The sequence below is a fragment of the Euleptes europaea genome, chromosome 4 (assembly GCF_029931775.1).
Source record: "Euleptes europaea isolate rEulEur1 chromosome 4, rEulEur1.hap1, whole genome shotgun sequence".
Taxonomy (NCBI): Eukaryota; Metazoa; Chordata; class Lepidosauria; order Squamata; family Sphaerodactylidae; genus Euleptes; species Euleptes europaea.
In genome coordinates, this window is record NC_079315.1 from 52,107,577 (window position 1) to 52,130,137 (window position 22,561).

At 40.9% G+C, this 22,561-nt stretch overlaps 1 protein-coding gene across 1 annotated transcript in view; it reads left to right on the forward strand.

Moving 5' to 3' along the window:
• The window catches only part of PCSK5 (proprotein convertase subtilisin/kexin type 5), a 341,064-nt gene that overhangs the window by 306,620 nt on the left and 11,883 nt on the right, over positions 1-22,561 (forward strand). The window contains exons 25-30 of the mRNA XM_056848984.1: positions 3,010-3,052; positions 3,369-3,511; positions 4,819-5,019; positions 14,305-14,388; positions 16,578-16,773; positions 19,275-19,492. Of these exons, the coding sequence (XP_056704962.1) occupies positions 3,010-3,052; positions 3,369-3,511; positions 4,819-5,019; positions 14,305-14,388; positions 16,578-16,773; positions 19,275-19,492 (885 nt within the window). The remainder of the gene's footprint in view (positions 1-3,009; positions 3,053-3,368; positions 3,512-4,818; positions 5,020-14,304; positions 14,389-16,577; positions 16,774-19,274; positions 19,493-22,561) is intronic.

The following is a 22,561-nucleotide window of genomic DNA, read 5'->3' on the forward strand; positions in this document are numbered from 1 at the left end:
GTAACTTTGTTCTCAGCTAGGCCAAGTAAGAAAGCGTTTTCTCTTATATGATCAGAAGCCAATTATATTAGAGAGTCTGTAAGAATATATTAGTCCATGTTTCTTGTTTTATCTGGCTAAGGGCCGTAAATAAACTGTCTGTCTGTCTGTCTGTCTGTCTGTCTGTCTGTCTGTCTGTCTGTCTATCTATCTATCTATCTATCTATCTATATATCTATCTATCACAAGAGAAGCTGAAAGGTGTGTTTACGCTTTACATGAAAAAGCTTCCCTAAAGTACCATCCCTGTTGTATGAGAATTCTGGGTAGCCTTGTAAAGTTTTGTAAAATCCATACCAACACTTAATTTTTTTAAAGAGCTGAAGTCATATAATACCTTTTATTAGGATCAATCAGCCCTGACCTGGATGGCCCAGGCTAGCCTGATCTCATCAGATCTCAGAAGCTAAGCAGGGTCAGCCCTGGTTAGTATTTGGATGGGAGACCACCAAGGAATACCAGGGCTGCTGTGCAGAGGAAGGCACTGGCAAACCACCTCTGTTAGTCTCTTGCCATGAAAACCCTAAAAAAGGGGACACCATAAGTCGGCTGCGACTTGAAGGTACTTTACACACACACACAGGATCAATCAAAATATCACAAAATGGAAAGCAAGCTTTCGAGCTCTCCAGGACTCTTCATCAGGCTTGATGTTCAATGTAGGGGTGTGCAAAAAATAATAAAAATAAAATAAAATTAAAATAATAATAATAATTCGGGTTCAGGTTTATTGGTCCCGATTTTGGGGGGGAAAACCTGAAATAAGCTGAATTCCCATACCAGTAAATATGGTATTTTCAGGTTACCTGAAAAAAAATGGGCTATTAGAGTCCATAGGGATTTTTGCTACTCCTGAGGGGGCATTTTTGCAGGTAGAGCCCCCAAATTTTCAGGTTAGCTTGAAAGGACTCTCCTTGCAAGAACCCCCAAGTTTTGTAAAGATTGGGTCAGGGGGTCCAATTTTATGGGGTCTGGAAGAGGTCACCTCCACTCCTCCATACAGAAGCACTGCAATACAGAAGCACTGCAAACACTCCATACAGAAGCACTGCAATGAAATATATATATTTCATCCCACCCAACCTTGAGTACCCAAATTCCTCTGCGGAGGGGCCCAGGGCATCCTTCACCACAAGGTGCAGAAGGTGGGCTGCACAGTAAATCGATGCCTCCAGGCCCAATGCCGCCACTCTGATGTTTTTTCTGCCATCTGTCACCATGAAGCCCATGGTGACATCCTGGCCTACCCAGAATGCTTACTTTCGTCTCATAGTGGTGGCAATGTTGTCCAACGTGTGGGCCACATTGAACTTCTTGGTGTGGAGCATAACCTGGCGATAGCCAGCCTGACAGCCCTCACCCTGCCTAGTGCTGCTCCTCACAGCCCCACCCAGGAAGCTCATCGGTTTGCCACCAGTGTGCAGTTAGGGAGAGGTACCCATGCTGCAACTGTGGGCTACTCCAGATGTCGGATGTGAAGTGTTAATTACAGGGGAAAAACATACAGATAAATGTGTATCAAAACATTCACATTTTTTCCTCAGCCACAATTTCTTAAGCAACATATTGTGTGCTCTATCTTAGCTTCCCATCTGCAAATATAAGTGATATTGGCCTACTTAACAGAGCTGATGTATGGATTGGAGCTGATATAATGTACATAGAGGGTTTTTATGACGTATGTAGGGTTGTGCATATCAGTAATTTTAGGGTTTTGAGTTTCCCGAATGCCAAAACCTGGGGATCTGCGCAAAGATGTATAAGCGATTCAAAGGCTATTCGCCTTTGCTCAGATGCACGGCTCTGTGTTTTCTCCCATTTTTCTATCTTTTTTTGACTGGTTTTGTTTGTTTTGAGGTAGGGATCCTGTAATCGGAGCCAACTTTGTCTGACCAACCTTCCAACCACACAACCATCCATCCATCACCATTCAGTGGGTTAATTTGGATAAAGCATAAGGATTGTTTAAAAGACAGGGCTCACCAGTCCCATCCAGAGGGCTATACCCTCCAACTAAAAAAAGCTGGCTTCAACAGCTGCTCACACCACCAGGCTTCCAAAAGAGACTTCCTCACCCATGCGGATGAGCAATCTCCTTCAGACAGCCCCCATGGTTGAGACTTTGGCTGGCTCCGATATCACCTCCCCAAAAAAAACCTCCTGTCAAACTGAAGGTTGCCCCAAGTAGAGACTTCGTTTCCCTGCACCGTGACCATCTCTTGAAATCAGATTTTTGATTACTATAATAAAGGTCTGTTCACAGGATGTCGTTTGCCACCAAAAGAAATGTTTTCTGTGCCTTATTTTTTTCTTGTATTTAAGGTGTTTTCCTCCGTTTGGAAGCTTGGATAGACATCATGCTATGCGCCCCAGACATGAAGGCAGTCCCCAGACTTGGAGGCACCAGCCTGCCAGTTGGCTCTTTCTGCCAGTCCTCGGCAATGCTGAACTTCTGAACCTGAAAACTGATGGACAGCTCGGCTCGCAAATGCCTAGAAGATAGGGGCAACCCCTTTGGGGGCCCATAAAATTGGACTCCCTGTCCCAAAGATCACCAGACCGTCTAAGCAGAGTCTCTTGTAGCCATGCTGCAAATTTGGGGACTCTACATCCAAAAATGCCCCCATAGAAGCTTTAAAAAATCCCCATAGACTATAATGGACCTGAATTTTTTGGTAAACCTGGAAATAAGCCAAATACCGATATTTACCAGTATGGGTATTTGGCTTACTCTGGGTTTACCAGAAAAAAATCAGGCCCAATAAACCCGAACCCAAAATTTACAGAATTTTTTTTGCACAACCCTAGAAGTATGCTATTTATTCTAGATAGCAGCAGCAATACAAACAAATAATAGAACCTTCTGTTCTTCTCAACCTTGTAGATGTTTCCACTCTTTGAACAAATGAAAGCTGGATAAATGAAATATTGGTGTTTTATTTTTATTGTCTGTTTTGCTTTTAATTACAGATGACCCAAGAATCTGTACATCATGCATTCATAATTATTACATGTAAGTTCTTTACCTATTTTTACTGTTTCTGATACAAAATAGTGCTTTCTTTGCAAAGCTATTGAGTGCTTTGACACAGATATTTTCAGAGCTAAGAAAAGAAAATGGTGGATTAAAAACACTGGCTAATATTGCCAATACTCATTTTCAAGATGAAATAGATGTTTACCATGTGCTTGGACCATTTCCGGTGGGAGGGTTATGCATGTTCCTTCCAATTCAATTTCACACCTTCCATGGTCTATTCTTTTACTGCCAGCCTACTCCAGAATAAGGACCACCAGTATCAAAATTTCTTCTTCTTTTTTGTCTCTAGGTACAAGCAGGAGTGTTATAGAAGTTGTCCTCAGAATACCTACAATGATGAAAATTCTCTTGTGTGCATAGACTGTCATTCACATTGTGGAAGCTGTGACCAATATGAGTGTTACTGGTGTACCGAAGGCTTTTTTCTCCTTGGTAATACTTGAGCTCCTAGAAAATGTCATGCCTTACCCAGAAAATCAAAATGTATATACATTTGAAAGAGACTGTCTGTGATCTTGAATCTATGGCATTGTGGGTCCTCTTCCCATCACTGCATCGTTCCTCTAAATAATCAAACCATTTATGGAAATACAGGGCATCATCTGGTTTGAAGGGTTGAACATGTCCAAATACAACACATGATTTGCTGTGAAGTGTTTGTAAACTGCTTCCAACAGTTCTGCTGCATGAAGATATCATTTTGTTTATTTCTTTGCAAAATGCCTATGCCACCCCTCCATAGAAATTGCTCGAAGCACTTTACAAAGTAAAACATAATTCAAACTTATCGACAATTAAAACTCTGCATTAAGAATCCTGCGTTAAAAACCTAGCCAGAGTATAACGTGGAAGAAAAGGGAACATATGCCAGGATTCTGTCATGTAACATCAACTCATCAGTCTTAGGATCTCACAGAACTTTCCCCATAGTTATGTACGCTTTATTTAAATGAATGGGAGCTGTAAAAGTGGTGATGTGTTTACACAGCCATGGTATTGTTTTTTTCATGGATGAGGTTGTATGAACTGATCTAGGTCAGAATGACTGGAGATGAACATGGAATTATTAAAATACTCCAAGACTTGTGTGGACCCCTTTGAAGACACATTAAGCCCTTCACAAAACTAGAACGTAGTTCCCACCACCACCAAATGAGAGTTGGTAGCACATAGAGATCTTGCTCAGTCTGGATTTTCTGTGGTCAGAGGTTAAGCATATCGGGTTTTTACATTATAAGGAAGGTGAGTTGTGGCTCATTTGCAGTTTTTCAACATTATATTCATGTGCTTCAAACTGCAACAGGAAACCAGAACAGCAAGTGAATATTACCTGCTGTCCTAGGGCTCCACTAGCAGGGCAGCTCTCGCCTAAGTGAAAAGTAAGTAATACAGGGAGAGGCTGTTGACAACTTGGGCAGCTTAGTCCTGAGAAATCTTCTCTAAGTTTAGTTTTGGGGGCTAATGTGCATATTTTGCACAACAGTTTATGCAATAAACCTGTAGATTACTTACGAATTGTTTGGATCTAGTAATGAACCAATTAAATAATATATGTGAAGCTATCCTTAGTCCACACCAGCTATGGCAAATGATTATTAGTTGTTGACAAGTACACAGAGCTTCCAGAAGCATTTATGGCTCCTATGAATAGAGCAGTCTGTATTTCCAGTTCTCCAATCAAAGGTACTCAGCGTGCTTTGGTGACCTTGTGACATCAAGGCTTTGTGTTTATGCTTTAGATGGGGAATGTGTGAGCGACTGTGGAGCTGGTTTCTACAGTGATGAAATCACAGCAGAATGTGAACCGTGTCACAGGACCTGTGCAACATGTGAAGGGTTCAACTATAATGACTGCACTAGCTGCAAAGGAACTTTGGAACTACTCCATGGAAAGTGTGTGAAGCCCAAAAGCAAGCAAGTAGATGGGAAATTCTGGAATGGTATGTTGCTCTAGTTTCTCCAAATCCTTCCATGTCTCTCCCACAGTAATTATTATTGTTTTATGATAGAAAGGGAACCATTGTTCTTCCAAAATCCTAGAACAGATTTTGTTTAGAGAAACCTAAACTATTGTATTTAGTTTTATACATATGTCATCGCTGTTACACACAGAGATTAAAACTCACCACAGCAGTCAGAAGGTTTAAAAAAATACATAATTTCCACACATCTATTTCTTTGGTTTGGAATATGTTGAGTTGCACATTCCATGACAAAAGTATATCAAAGTGTGCTCTTTAGTTTGGTTGCAGAACTGGGGATTAAAAAAAAATAGTGTCATTTGGAAATAACAGCAGCCAGAATAGCCTTGACTAGCCTGATCTCACCAGAGCATGGAAACTAAGCAGGGTCAGCCCTGGTTAGTACTTGGATGGGAGACCACCAAGGAAGACTGGGGTTGCTATGCAGAGGAAGGCAATGGCAAACCACCTCTGTTCAGCTCTTGCCTTGAAAACTCCATGGTCCTGGGGTTGCCATAAGTTGGCTGCAACTTGACAGCAGATAGATATTGTTCTCTAGAAATAACAAGAAGGACTCGTCTGGGAAGAATTATTCAATAAAAGATGCATGAACATTTTGAAGTGTAAGAGGGATGGACCTCCTTTTTTCCTCTTCCCCCTCCACATATACACTCAGTACTCGTTGTCACTGAGACTGAAGTACATTTTAGATGTTGGTGTGTGACTAATATTCCTGTCTTAAAAAAAAAAAAAAAAAAAAAAAAAGGAAGCCCAGAAGTACACTAACCCTTTAACTCATCAGGAACGTTTCTGGTAGCTGCTGTCCTGGCAGGCCATGGGAGGCCAGGAGCAAGCTGAGCCAAATGGCTTCCCCAGTGCTGGCAATGAGCCAATCAGCTTGGATTCAGGCCATATCAATGACAACCATGGGTGTCGCCATTGTCATTACTGCAGTCCAGATCAGAGCCAAGCAGTTCCTGAGGCCCAGGGGGGTTGCTTGCCTCAGCTTGCTGTAGGGCTGTTTTAACATACTAGTCTTCCCCCTGCAGAAAGGAGTTGTGAGGAGGACTAGAAATTCAAGTATGAAATCAGTACAGGGAGAGAAGGGCTTTTAATCCCCCCCTCAATTTGTGTTGTTTTCCTGCTATAGATCACACTAAGTCAAAGTAGTGTTTTAGAAGACTATGGATTTCTAAGGAAACATGACTATGTTTAGTCAAATGTTTTGTAGTGAACTGTTATATTATTAAAACAATCGGATTCACCAGCTGATTCAATATTTTAACCATAACTAGTATGACCTATATAACAATCAGTCAACCAATCAATAATATCAATCACTAAATAATGTCTCATCGCAGTTTTGCCTCTTCTGAGAGTATTATTCTGTTTCTTAAAGCTGAATAATTATTGTCAATCCTATTTTACTGATAGAGAAAGAGAAGCTGCACATCTTAAATGGATTGGGCTCTGCAGACCTGAAAGGCCACCTCCTCCAATATGTCCATTCGCAATCCTTGCAGTCAGCCAAGAATGATCTCTTGATTGCACCATCCGTGTACCGAGTCCAGGCGGAAAGGGCAGTGAGAGAGGTGTTCTCGGTGGCTGCTCCACAGTTGTGGGAGCCCCTTCCCCTGGGGGTTCACCAAAGTCAAAGCCTGAGCATTGTTCAGAAGCGATGTAAGACTTTAAAAAAAAACTGTTTTAAAATATTGTTAACCATACTGAGCCAAGAAAAGTGGGTTGTATATTTTAATAAATAAAATGGGACAGACCATATACTGCTATAGGTGCTGCAGGAAACAAATTAGCACAAAGATGATATATAAGTAGCACAGCTGATGATAAATGTGGGCTAGATTGAATCTATAAGCGCTGATTTTTATTTTATTTTTTACTGTGCCACTATTGCTAGTCCATCTGGATCAGCAAAAACATCAGTAGAGTTCCCCCCCCCCCCATGGCTAATAGGTATCAAGAGCACTATTCTAGCTCACTTGACACTCACAAAATATTCTTGTCCTGATTTAACTAAAGACTCATGCATGCCTAGCTAAGCAGGAAGTCTCATTCCTTAAATAATGCTACATAACAGAGTCCTTTTTCTGATCCAACAGCTGCACCGACAGCTCAAGTGCAACTTGTAATGGTTTCACCACATAAAAATGGCTTAGGAAATTGTTCTTAGCAGTTAAAATAATGTGCTTCTCATATATTTCATAATTTGTATAATTAGGACAATTATACTAATAGAAATAAAATTACTTTGGGGCTTAAGTGACTACAATGTTAATATAAGGTCATAAATTATAATGTCAGTTTAACCCAACTAGAATATTCATTGCCACAAACCCTGTTTAACTGAAACATTTCACAATTCCATTGAGCAACTGAAGTGATGGTCCAAGAATAAGTTTGGGCTTATAACTGGGTAATTCTTTTTATGACTGGGTAATTCTTTTTAGGTACCAGGCAATCATCATTAATTAATAGGCATTCATTACTTTGTGCTTTGGTGGTAATTGTTAACACAGTCTCTTAGAGAATGCTCAGAACTATGATCAAAAAGCGATATCTTGCATTTTGAGATTAACATTAAAAATCTCTTCCCACTTGTAGAAGGGAGATTGCTAAACAGAGAGAGGGAAAACCTCAGTTTGTATTCCTTGTACAAGTATAGATGAAAGAACAATCAAGTTTTTTTGGGTATGTGTGGGAGAACAAATATTGAACTGTGGGACCTGATCCAAAAAGGTTTCTATTTGAAGATCACCTCCCTCTATGATCATGAATAACAGGCAGAAGGAAAATTCCCAAAACTAATTCCCAAAACACTTCATGTGCCCCAAACAATAATCTGTTCACACAGCCACAAACTGCCATGTTCATAGAACTCCCTTCATCCCTTATTTCCAGTGTGAAAGGGGAAGAAACTATAGCTATGTGTTCATAGGTTTGTGGGGGCTATGGTTATTGTCAGATCTCCCCTCACCACCAGCAGGAGCTTCCTGGAGGTGGGGCTGGGGATGGTGATGTGCTTGCACAATGTGCATGGCACGATGGCATCACTTCCGGGTTTACCCTGGAAGCACCAGCATCACGCTGGATGCTCTAGCATGCTAGAGCGTTCCCATTGCGATGCTGGTGTTTCTGGGGTAAACCCGGAAGTAATGTCATCTGCCACACATGCAGATCTCAAACACACACCCCCGGTGGCCTGCTTCCGCCTGCCAACCAGCTGAGGGGCAGTGGGTAGCCCAGTTAATTGACGGGCAATTGCCCAACATAACCAGGCAAATGGGAAGCCTAGCTATGGTAGAGAAGGAAAGGACGTGTGAGGCTAGCACTCTAGTTTCAGGCTGTAGATGTATATAACAACTTTTAATAGGATGACAGATTTGCATGCCCACTGAGAAGATTGAAATTCAGTCCCAAAGCAGGATAAACTGTGACAAGGCCTGAAGTAATGCATCTGAATTTGTCTAGTATTCAAGCATTTGTTTAAAAGGTAATCCAAGATGAAAAAAAATGTCTAGGCCTATGTGTGTAGTACAGAACATCTGTATTCTATTTTGTGTACCAGATGATGAAATTATTTTGGGAGCCAGAAGAAATAATATTGAAGAACTTGATTTATTGTTTGAAAACAACCAGTTGTTCAACTAGACTAGACTTTTAACAAGCTGAAGGGGCTTTATTGTTGCAGACGATTAACATGTAACATCCCCAACTTTTTATGTTCATCATTTAAACCATGGAGTCACCAGATTTTTGGAATACAAACAAAAGAGAAAATCAATTTAACATGATGGATGAATGTTAAAAAATTAAAAAGCCTGCAGGTATTTATGAAAAAGCCTGCAGGGATTACAAAATATTGGGTCCTGAATAGGGTTACCAAATCTGGGTTGGGAAATACCTGGAGATTTTGGAGCTGGAGCCTGGGGAGGGAGGGGTTTGAGGAGGGGCAGGACCTCACTGTGGTATAATGCCATAGAGACCACTGTCAAAAGCAGCCACTTTCTCCAGGGGAACTGATCTATCATCTGGATATCAATTGTAACAGCAGGAGATCTCCAGGTGCTACCTGGAGGTTGGAAACCCTAGTTCCTGAAATGCATTTAAATTTTGACACTTTTTATTTTGAGAAAATAAAAAAAATGTGTTTTCAGCTTTGTGTGCCTTTCAAAATGCATTTCTAAAATTAAATTTGACATTCTATTTTTCTACTTTCATTTTGAAGCCAGCACTCATTTCTACTTTCATTTTGATGCCAGCACTCTGCACATCAAGACTTGTTAAAGCCTTAGGCAAGAGGCCTTGAGGCATATTGTGTTGCCAGGCCTTGCTAGGCTATGCCACGCACAGGCAAAGTCTTTCAGCTTGCTGCATAGATGAGAATGTCCTTGATCCTGTGCTACACTGGATGCCTCTGGGCAAGCAGAAAAAAACTTAGCAATTACAGGCCCCCACAATGCAGCATGAAGTATAGCCTAGACTCTGCTCAATATAAGATTCTATTCAAAACCTATTTGTGTTCTTAAGTCCACCAGAACAAATTGTAGCAGAAGCACAACTGAGATTGTTGAAATGCCACGAGCTAAAAACCTTCAGACCTCCACACCAGATCTAAGGGTAGCTCCAGACCACCTCCAACAGCGCATTCCTGACTTCTAAGGGCAAAAGCCCTCAGGAGGCCAGGAAGATGCTGTACTAGTGTGCAGGCCCCCAGTGCTGGCGTCCAGGCTACTTAAGCCAGCGTTAGTAGCCCCAATGCTGGCGGGAAGGCCCGGACACCGGTGCTGCCATGGCAGCGCCACCCTGGGACGCCGATGGGCCTTTCCAACGGCGTCCTGCTGCTGTAGATGGCCGTGCCGATGTCTCAGGAGGCATTCTGGCATCCTGGGAGGCCTTCCCGGGGCAAGCTGGGGGAAGGAGTTGCCGTTTGGCAGCTTCCTCTCTCCATTCACCCAGGGTATGCCGGTGGTGAGAAGAGCGAGGCTGTGCCTGCTTTTTAGCAGGCACAGCCTCACTTTTCTCTATGGGGCGAAAAGGCCCCGTTACACACAAAAAAAAGCCAAGGCTTTTTTTGTGTTTTGACGTTTGGGGAATGGCTTCAGGAGGAGGAGGGGCAGTGCCTCCTCCCCACCGTCCCTGGATTTTCAGGTATGCGCTGCAAGTGCTCAGAATAGGGAGACCTCCTGGCCTCCGTTTCTCTGCATGCCGCCACTTGGTGAGGCAGTGGGGGAGAATATCTAAAAGTGATATTGTCATACTGATGTGACATTCTAGGATTTGGCCCAAACTCTAGTTTTACTTACAGATGTCACACCGTCATGGTGACATCACTTCTGTGTATTCACTAGAAGTAATATTACTAGGGTTCCCATCTTACTGCTGGAATCTCCCACCCACAGTTCCCACAGCTCACCACAGCTCACTGGGTGACAGGAGGAAATGTCTGGGGAAATGGGGGGAGATCAGTGTCCCTGGTGTGATGATGTTGCTTCTGGTGCAACCCGGAAGTGATGTCATCACACTGGTGAACTCTAGCATTCGCCCCAAGCGGTATGTTCAAACCAGAGTTTGGGGTGAAAGCTAGAGCATCACTCCTGGAGTGATTGCATCACTTCTGGATCATGCTGGAAGTGATGTCATTGCTCCAGGTCCATTGATTGCCCCCTCCCAACTGTGAGTTCCTACCTGCCCCATCTCCTGCTGGTTACCTGGCAACCCTAGATATTACACTATCAGGACCACACCCTTCCCTTCTGTTCCTGTACACTCCCTGTCCCACTGGTTACTAGCAAATGGCTGGCAAACCTAGCTCATAAAGGAAACTGCAGTATTAGGCTTTAGGGTAACTATACCAACAGAATCCCTAATCCATCTAAAGCATCCAGCACAGGTACAAAAGCTCAAAATTAGAAATCTCTCTTTAAAAGCCGTTCCATTTTTCCATTTATTAACAGATGTGTCTATACAGTTCATAGGCTGCAAAATTATATCAAATACAGGGTTTAAGATAAAATACAATGGTGAATGGTAAAAACCGATCCCTCATGCTAAACACCCCTGTAGTGTCCAAAATTACACCAACTACCATATTAACAACAAAGCTGAAATTATAAACTGGAAAAAGCATCTGGAAAGGCAGATGGAATAATAATTTATTAATTTAGAGAACTGAAACACTGTCTCTGCAGACGTCTGCTCAAGGCAGCTTACAACTAGAACAATAAAAAAGGCTGTTAACGCATAGCCATTAAAAATTACAAAGTGCTTAAAACAAGCCACTAAAAGAAAAAGTCAGGGCATAAAAGTCACATAAAAGTGCTTTTTAAAAAGCAGCATATAACAATCCCCCCGCCCCCAACCATCACCTGTGGGCTGATGCTGCACTGAATATCAGTGGACATCACATGGAAGGATTAATCCTCCCCATATATTACCCAACTAAATTTGGATGATACATGCTGTGATGGATCGAAGGAAGACTGGGATATTTTCAGGGAAATTAGGTCTGTCAGAAATTTGATGGCACACAGAGGCTTGTGGTAAAAGTTCAAAACAGCAGGAATTTATTTATAACAGAAAGGCAAGATGAGGGTTTAGGAAGGTAAACTTGGATTTCAGAAATGTATTCGGATATTCCAAAAACAAACAGAGAGCAGGCACTTCACAATAATATATATTTACACAAGAGAGGTTTGGCTCTTCTAGATGGTACGGCTAGACTCACTTCAGGATGCTCGATCCTTGTTTTCACTGAGAGGCTTGTTGTTGTTTGTCAGTCTCTTGTTTAGATTTCACTTGAGTTGACTTTAAAACACACTCCAGTTTCAATTTCTGGAGTGAGAAACTACACAACACTCTTCACCAGTTTAACACCTAAACTGGACTGGGATTACTCAAGACCCTAGAGACTAATTCTCCTCAACCTTACTTAGGGATCACTCAATTCACCTGAGATGATGCATTACTAAAAACACTTAGTGGACACCAGAAAAGGTGTCTGTGGGTGCCATGGCACCCACTAGGGTTGCCAACCTCCAGGTAGTAAGCCAAAATAGACACCTCTGTGTATAAATGTAGTTACTCCAAATCTAACACAGATCAACCATACAGAGTATAGCTAAACAACAGACTGTATTATACAATAACATTGACAAACACATACAAAAAGCAGGGGATCAAAAGTGAAGAGGAAGAAAGCCGTTGCAGTTCTTCATCAGTTCTACTTTACCAACCTTATATAGCCCGTCTCTTATTTTATATTAAAGAATCCATATCCAAAAACCTTCATAAGGTTCCTTTCCAGGATCCAACAATTTTATTTCTTAACAGTCTTCCTTCTCAGGATACCATAGTATCCTGAGATAGTACCATAGTATTATAGTATCCTGAGAAAGAACCTGTTGGAAGACTGTTAAGAAATAAAACTGCCATCTTCCTCTTCACTTTTGATCCCCTGCTTTGGGACTGAGTAATACTTACCTGGAATCCACACCTGAAAGAAGAAGAAAAAAATCTAGAATTGGTATCTGTTGGACTTTTTGTCTGTTTTTAGGATAGTGAATTTTGGAAACCTTGGAATATTGTGACTTTGTGTCTTTATGCTTAAAAAATAGGACTTTTTGTATGTGTTTGTCAATGTTATTGTATAATACAGTCTGTTGTTTAGCTATACTTTGTATGGTTGATCTGTGTTAGATTTGGAGTAACCTCCAGGTAGTAGCTGGAGATCTCCTGCTATTACAACTAATCTCCAGCCGATAGAGATTAGTTCACCTGGAGAAAATGGCCGCTTTGGCAATTGGACTCTATGGCACTGAAGTCCCTCCCCAAGCCCTGCCCTCCTCAGGCTCCACCCCAAAAACCTCCCACCGGTGGTGAAGAGGGACCTGGCATCCCTAGCACCCGTGGGGACCCCTGGCATACATTAAAGCTCAATTACAAAACTGGAGAACAGTCCTGTTCAGCCCATTCACCACCTTGCTTAAGAGGTCAAATATGGATCAAGCTGATCAATAATTGTCCTTTGCATGTCCTAGTAATTTGCACCTTAGCCGTAGAATCCCTGTAGCTGTTCTCCTTGGAGTTGTACCTAGGATTTGCTTTGATAGCATTTCTAAATTTTCTTTGAATGCTGACACAATACATGTAGGTAGGGTTATCAAGCGGATACTGCTAGATAACTGAACAAAATTATTCTGCTATAACTTCATACATCAAAATAAACACTTGCCTATTAAGAGTTTTATGTTATATTAAAAGTTGATGTCTTTCATACAGGGAAGACACCATGCATGTATTTGTTTCCCAGTAAAGGGAAATATTCAGCAACACTGGAAATTTTCTCATCTTCTCTGGCACACAGGCATTAATAATGAACATAAGCATTTGTAGGTGTTTATATCTGACTGGAAGGCAGTAAAATGGTTGGCTGATAAAAGTTTAGTATGGCATAGGTGTCACAGACACTCTATTCTTGGTACATAATCCCCTCTAGTGGAGAATCAGAAATATTACATTAACTAACTGGAAACTAAGCACGTCACAACTATTTTGAAATCATCCTATGAACATTATCATTCTTCATTGAAGAAGAAGGGACAAGCTCAGTTTCCGCTTAAAACCCAGATGCTACAATCCACTGTGCAAATGAATAGGTATTTACAGAATATGTTATAATGCTCCCCATACGCACTGTGGTTTTATGCCACCACTAAGAACAGACTTGAGTCATCACTTTCCTGTTGCAAGGTGAGAACCACTGGGTTGGACATTATAACCTGTATACACATATTCTGTAAAGTATTTGTAGTAAAATACAGGGTCCCTGATTGCTTGGAAAATACCTGTTTCATACAAGTGGTGCCTACATATGATCTTTTCTAACCTTTAGATGAGCATATAGGGACCCTGAGTTGGGTTGAAAAGCAGCATAGCAATATGGAGCAATAAATAATATGGAGATAAGAGAGGAGATAGCAGCTGTGTTTCCCTTTGCATGCATTCATTTGGAGCAACATTGTCATATGAAAAGGGCTATTGGTCTCTCTGTTATCTGATTCATATTGTTTATATATTACATATATATTGTTGATTATATTGTACGATATTTAATTAACTCAGTATCCTTTGCATTTCTGTCCAGTTCTGTCTAATGACAATAATTTCTGGAAGCAGGTATTCTGCCATGAATGCAAATGTCTATAAAATACATTATAAAATCACTTTTTTTTCTTTCCTTTTATACAGCTACAAGTACTCAGTTTCAGCCATGTGATCCTTCATGCAAAACCTGTGAAAAAACTGCTGGTACATGCACTTCATGTCCTTTAGGTAGCAAAATTTTGCTTTTACTGTATTATAACTTGGCATTAACAAAAGATTTTGGTATACTGAATATTCTCTGGAAATCATTACTAGCTCTTGAAAATTTGCTGTTCTTTCCAAGATATGTGCTCTTAAAATATATAGTTAAAAGTTAATGTAACTGTCATAGCCTTTTTACCTCAAGAAAAACAACATGATTCTTCTTCTTTTATTGCACGGTTTGTTTATATCATCAGTATCTTGACTTAGTGGGATTTCTAAAATACCATGCAAAATTTCAGTCTGTTCCAGTAAACTGCTCTTTGCATGCAGGTAACAGCATATAAGGAACATGATTTAATTGGATGGATTTTTTGTGCCATCGTTCTAAAGTGGTTTCCACTTTAGGTGGGAGACCTTCCAACCCAGCTAGTCCTTCTGGCTGTTGCTCAGCGGGGTGTTAGAAGAGAAGGGGGGATGGGGAGGACTATCATCAGCATTCTGACTTGATAGCATCACTACTGGTGCATTTGAAAGTGAAATTTCATCTCCAGCAACTCTTAAACCATAGAGTTTTGGCTGAATGCTAGAGCATCGCCAGCGGCACAGTGACGTCACTTCTATTCGCATTGGAAGTTATGTCATTGCCCTGCTGGCAATGCTATTATATCACAGGTGAGTGCCTACCCCCAGTCAGTCTCCCATTTGTTGCCAACCTCATGCTAGCAACCCAGTATCTTCAATGAATCCTAAGCTGCCTTTGAAACATGGATCAGTTCACCTGGAGAAAATGACTTCTTTGGCAATTGGGCTGTATGGCATTGAAGTCCCTCCCCTCTCCAAACCCCACCCTCCTCAGGCTCCACCTCCAAAATCGCCAGGTATTTCCCAACTCAGAGCTGCCAACCCTACATGCCCAGAATTTTTAAAACCTCAAGATCCCTGGTCCATCTGGCCTGGAGGAAAATTGCTTCCTGACCCCAGGTGATCAGCATTACCCTGGGCAAGTAAGAAAGGGCCACAAGAACCCTTATTAGAGGCAGTGTTATTACTTAATCAACCATTATCTAATTAGAGGCAGTGTTATTATCTAATCAAGCAAAATAAATTATTTTTAAAAGGCATCTATCTTATTCTCTTCCTTTACCAAGAGGTAACATGAAACAGTTGCTTTGGGCACCATTTCCTTGACACTTATATGCATCTCCAGTGCCATGAAAAGTTGTGTAGAAAAGGCATCAGGACAAGACTGTCTGGACTGCTCTCAAATTTCCTACTATATTTTTGTAGCAAAATAGAAAATACCAGCAGCCTGCTAAGAAGAAGGAAGAGAATGAATTTGCAATTCACGTTGCTTAGAAAATTAGCAAAACAGAGAGGGTATCTGCCTGACAGACTCTGCAACCACAGGCAAAATCTGTCTGACAGACTCTGCAACCACAGGCAAAAGAAGGATTAATGCTTTGGGTACCCAGATGTGGTTCAGTATACAGCAGGCATTTTAAAAAGCTCTGGAGCTCTATTCAGTTCCACCATCTGCAATCCCGAGAGACGTCCTTCACCATTTTAAGGCTTAACAAGGAGCGAACAAGAAGGGGATACTGCCCATATACTGCAATGTGCAGTGAGGAGCTTGGTTATGTCCAATCCACTTCATATCCCTACTAACACATGAAGCATATTGGCTAGCCTTGAGCAAATAGCTGTCTTTCATCCTAACCTATATTACACTAGGTGTCTTTCATCCTAACATATAGTAGACATAGGTTGTGAGCATAATATCATCAAATATATATCTTATGGCCATTTTCTGCTAGTGGAAGGGCCTTTATGCTGAGGGATGTATTTGTGTGAGGGAATGTATCTTCTTTTGCTGATTATCGTGCTATTCCTGGGGGAGGGGAGTCCCTGAGCCTCAAGGGCAGCATTTTAGGGGGCTAGTGTGGGAAGGGGAAGGAGGAAAAGTTCTGTCCCATCAGCACAGTTGAACACCACTCAGTTTATTGAATGTAACCCAGTATGCAGAATGATAAGGTATTTTGTCCGCTTCAAAGAGAAACATAAATTATTTTTAATAATATCATGCATATAAGAGAACATCACTCATGCTGTTTTGGGGTGAGAAAGTAGCTTAGCAGGCATATCCTAAAACTTGCTTTACCAGAAAGCATGGTACTGGTTTTTCAATAACACTGTGTTCATTCTATTGTTTTCAGGGAGATTTCTTTTTGCTGAGTTCTGTGTCCACACTTGCCCACAAGGAACTTTTGGAAATATGAGAATGAGGAAGTGTGAGAACTGCACAGGTGATTGCGAAGAATGCATCAGAACCAACTATTGTTTGAAGTGTCGATTTGATTTAGATAAGCCACACTATTTGTACCAAGGCAAATGCCTCCTGGATTGTCCTGAGTATGTTCTCTTTTGTATTCATTATACTAATTTGTGTAAACACCAGATTTTCATTACCAATTTGTGTGCTGTTCTCACCTTCATGTATGATATGATGAAATAGATCACAACCTTCTTCTTGGAGGTGTCTAAACAGCTTAGATACTTTTTGATTACTCATAGAGTCCCCATACTGACGTTTTCAGTAAATAGCTTTGACAAGTATAATCTTAAATTGGTGGCCTTAAAACTCCACAGGAGAATAAACAGAGAATCCAGCTGCCTTGTTCCTCAGGAACTCCAGTTCCTATGAGCATTAGGTACACAGAATAGCCGCTCATTTTCTGTATTAGTTAGCATTTTTTCATCAGACTTGATTCCTGTTCTGGTTCAGAAATTTGTGTGCCTATGTGCCAAAGTATGTGAGTGAATAAAAAACCAGGTCCCATATTATTAAATATCGAAAGAAGAAATTCAATCCCCTCTTTTAGATAATGCATACAAGCTCCTAATTTTAAGAGCAGAAATAATAAATTTAATTACAGAGTAATTCCCTTATTGCTACCAGCCAAGAGAAATAAAAGGTAAAAATCATGCGAGCAGACAGGGAACTTAGCAACAAGAGGTGTTATAAAACAAGTCCTTTGAGTGGAATGTAAACCACAACTACAGAAAAAAACAAGTTAATGACTCAATGTCTGCTCTTCCACATGGACAGGATCTCTGGGCTAGAGGGACTCCAGCACAACCACCCACTCTTTCTGCCAAAGAAAGTGCATTTACCCAAGCTAAAAAGAAAAAAAACTGACGATATATTGGGACTGTAAGAAAGTTAAAATCTTGTTGCTGGACAGGAAATAAAGGGATTGAAAAGCTCCAATGAAGTGCAGAACATATTCGTTTGGTGTCCTGGTTGATGCTATCCTGATCATACTTCCTTAGCAATTTACAAATGTTCTGGCTAACGCTAGGGATATCCAAAAAAGAAGACTGTAAAGCTGCTACTCCAATGTTTCTTAACTTTGTTTCTTCTAAAATGCTCCAAGATGACATATGGAAATCCTACTGTGACCACTGTAGTAAATCTGGCAAAAAATCATGACCTAACAAAAAGAATCTAAATTTAACTGCAGCAGTCCAAGCCTTCAATGAAATGGAGCTTCAGCCTGCTTCCAAAAGCAAATTAGAATTTGAAACCCATTTTGAGGCCCACAGTAGGGCACAAGTTATTTTGTGAGTGGAGCCATACAATTCCTGTAGGGAGACGATTTCTGCCAATCCTTCTTTCTTACTGCACTCCTCTGCATCAAATTTCGTTTTGGTCTGGAGGGTTCACAAAACTCAGGAATAGATTTTGGGGATCAAGAAGCTTCAGAAGGAAAGGGGAGAGGTCCACTTCATGGACACTTTCTGTTCATGCTTCATAGGCTCCAACCCATTCGTGCTCCCATATGGAGGCTCAGTTTGGTAATCATGTGAAACCATGGTTTAATTAAACTAACTGTGGCTAGTGTGGTTGTCTGAATACAGGGCACTCCATTAACTATAGTTAGGGTTTGTCAAATGATCATCTGAAATATGATTTGCAGTTAGTCACAATTAGTATTTACTATGACCCTGCATGATGTGTGAATACAGACATCCTGGTTTAATCCAGGCTTTATCTTGGTTTGTTTCCTGGCACTACCACTTCTGCTACAGAGGGAAGGCAATAAAACGTGTGTTTATCAAGGTAAACCAGGATCTAAGTGATCATCTACAAGCTGAATCTTTACTTTGTAAACTATAAACAGTTAAAATAAACCATAGTTTTGCATTATGGCTGAATGAACCAGAGTTTAATAGGGACATGCACATATGTATTCAGTACAATTTGCCAAGTTTTCATGATCCTTCTGCCTCAGTAGGGGGGATGAAAGCACAATTGGACTCAACTTTATGGATGGACCACATGTTACTTCCTCATTTTCATAGTTAGATCCTGCACTTTGGGCCTATCTTTTGCTTATATTTTTGCTTATATTATATATATTAAATATTCATTATATTATATATACATTATATTAATATATTTTATATTCTATATTATAATATGTAATATTATAATATATTAGCAAGCTAATACTGTTTTAGTGATAACAACGATACAATTGGTATGTTGGCTGGAAGACTTTGTCCTAAAGGTCCAGGGCCAGCACGCACACATATTTCTTTCCTTTCTTTCATGTATATGGGAGGGTGGGAACTTTGATAATAGCTAGTGAACATAAAGTATTTGCAAGGGCAAAGCAAAAGTATGGATTTTCTCGAATGCACAATGACCCGAGATGCCTTAAAATCCTATAGATATGTATAAGGAAAAGTGGGAACACCATATTTACCAGGACAAGTATGGTGCACAATAGCCATATTGAAAACAAACTGTTTCTTAAAGATTTCAGCTAACCCCCAGAGGATTTTCTGATTCCATGACAATTACACCATGTTCTACAATTTGATTTTTTAAAATTTTATTCTTTTAGGGGATTTTTTGCTGAAGATGGGATCTGCACAATGTGCAGCCAGCCTTGCAAGACATGTACAGGAAATGCCACTACATGTCAGTCCTGTGAAAGCCCGTTGTTCCTAGAGCGATCGGAGTGTAAACATGCCTGTTCAGATAAGCACTTTGTTTCTGATGGAGTTTGTAAGGACTGTCCTGAGATGTGTCAAGAATGCATTAATGAAAACACATGTAAAGGTACTATAAAGAATTTGCAGTTACACTGATCTCACTTTGTGAAGTTGATATCCATCTAGAAATACAAGAATATATCTGTGGGGGGACTTCCTGTCCCTTTCATTTTGGTGTTCTGAAATAATAATTAGAAACATGGTAGCAGTACCAGAGGGGGAAAGGATTCCATGCCATCAAGCAAGGATGCACAACAAATAGTTCATGGACTGCCTGCAGCCTGTGGAGGTATAACATGGAGAAGGAAAGAATGTTGTAAGTCACTTGGGGTCCCCATTGGGGAGAGAAGTGGGGTATAAATGAAGCAAATAAATAAATAGACATTGGTTCACAGTGCAACTTCCTATGAAGCTGGAGGAAAGAGCCACCAGTACTTCGGTTTGAGAGGCTTGTGTTTCAGCTGCAATCCTGGATGCAATTGAGAAGTTTCCCCTTTCTTGAGGAGAAGCAGTACATTGCTTCTCAGCTTTTCTCTGAATGGAGAGGCAGGTTTCTGATTCCACCCCAGGGGAATGGATACTTCTCCACTGCACCCCAGAGCCTTATGGGGGAAATGCAAGCTTCACAGACACAAAGAGGAAGCTTCCCCATCCCTGGGGTAGGATCAGAATGTGGCTTCTCAGGCAGCCTCAGTAAAGTGCTTGCTGACATAACAATACAGCATTTCAGGGACTCCAAGACTCTGAGATTGCAGCCCCTCCTGTGCCCCCCCACTTATCTCCAGTCAAGATTCATTATCTCCCATGTAACTATATGAGCTGTAGATCCCTGCTGTAGGGAATCCAGATGCCTTTCTCTCTTGTGGACTCTTAAAATCCACATTGACCCTGGAATCTTCCTGGTCTGCCATGTAGACCCCCTGGGAGATAACTATGGGCTAAGTTTCTTTTAGAGGCTTCTGTAAATTAGCACTATGTATTAATATCTTTATTTTAATATATGCAGCTAGGAATAGAGATGTGGAAACATACAACTATGATATCTTCAGGAGGAGATATATTCTGGCTAACCGGAAGAGGAATAATTTATTAACTACAATTGTTCAACAACTGCCAATAGTATAAAAATTGTTCAGTTTCATTTAATTGACATAGCTTGCAATGCATAGTCAGTGTAGGATAGGGTATTCAGTGTTCCTATGTTCCCTTTACATTACAAGACATTCATTTAATTATTTCTATGCTCAGTGTAGTGTAGGCTTTAAAGTCTTAAGTTTCTGTTGTGTGTATACATGCATATAATACTGCTACTTTGGTAGAGTAGAATTTTGCACTATGCATGCAGACAAATTAGTTGAAGATGTCCATCAGTGGTGACCAAGTGGAATGATGATGAATGATTAGGGTTGCCAGGACCTGCCTCTCCTCTGGCAGGAGGTTTTTGGGGTGGAGGTGATGCAAAGGTCGTGGCCGTTTACACCCAGAAGTGCCGCATCGCAAGGGGCCTTTTACCACTCAAACTAGGAGTTTGAGTGGTAAAAGGCCCATTGCAATGCAGCACTTCTGGATGTAAACCAGATGTGACGTGGTGCGGCGGGCAAGCGCATATGCATGTGTTGCCCAATGACCCTCAGCTGGGCGGTGGGCAGCCAGGTGGATTGGCAGGGGTTTGTCCACCACCACCTGGCACTTGGCAACCCTATGAATGATGACTCATAAAAGCAACAGAAGATGTATTCAGGTTAAAGTTACACTGAGTGTTACACTGAGAGTTACACAGCCCCCCTCCCCTGAGGTTTAAGGATATACAAGAGCCAGCATGGTGTAGTGATTAAGAGTGGTGGTTTGGAGTGGTGGACTCTGATCTGGAGAACCGGTTTGATTCTCCACTCCTCCACATGCGCTGTGGAGGCTAATCTGGTGAACTGGATTTGTTTCCCCACTCCTACACACGAAGCCAGCTGGGTGACCTTGGGCAAGTTACAGCTCTGTTAGAACTCTCTCAGCCCCACCTAAATCACAGGGTGTCTGTTGTAAGGAGGGGAAGGGAAGGTGATTGTAAGCCGGTTTGAGTTTCCCTTAGGTGGTAGAGCAAGTCGGCATATAAAAACCAACTCTTCTTCTTCTTCTTCTTCTACATATGTACATGTTTTTCTTAAAAGTATACAGAATGAAAAAAGCTCCCTGCCAACCTACTTTAGATCAACTTCAGGTAAAATAAAACAAATGTTCCAATCAGAAGAACCCCACATCTTAATAATGAAAAAACAATATAAATTCTCATCAAAAAGCCATTTCCAACAAGTTATGATGACATAAAATTGTAATATAATAAAACATTTTGGAATTTAGGATGCAATCTAAATTTTAATACTGGTTTAAAAACATACCAATCCCCTTCCCCATATCTCTTTGTTCATCACTGAACTAATAACAGTTTTTGGTCCGATGGTAGGTGACAATGTCCAAACACCAAACTGCAGATTACCTATTCCCCCAAAATGCTATGAAATGTTAATATGCAGGGAAATCACACACACACACACACACACACACACACACACACACACACACACGAGGTAAAGGATATACAAGAAACATTTAAGGCAATGGATATTATATTTTTATTGCATCAACTAATGTTTAACATTCTCAAAATATATTTTCAGCCCTACATTAGTCATACTGAGACCACAGAAAGCTGGTGTGTGTGTGCGGGGTGGGGGGTGGGTTTAATGTTTCACTATAGGGGATATGGCCTGAAGGGGAGTTACGTATGAATTAAAAGCTTACTTAACAGCATTTTAAATGTTAATTGGTTCAAACAAGGATTTTTGCCACTTTCCCATGGAGTTATGTTTATGCCCAAGCCTATCTAAACCAATTAGTTCAATTGCACTTAATTCTGTGTTGAATTGTCCCTCTTATTCTAAATTTCAGCGTCTAACAGTACAAACAGTACAAACAGTACAAACAGTACAAACCTAAGTAATTCTGCATAGGATTGCACTGTAAGATGCTTTTTTGTTTCTCTGATAGAGAGAGAAGCAGGAATGAGACAGCTTTTCTACTCTGATCCTTTCTTTCTGTGACAGCAGGTTGTGATACCACTTGTAAGAAGTATTGGCCTGGGAAA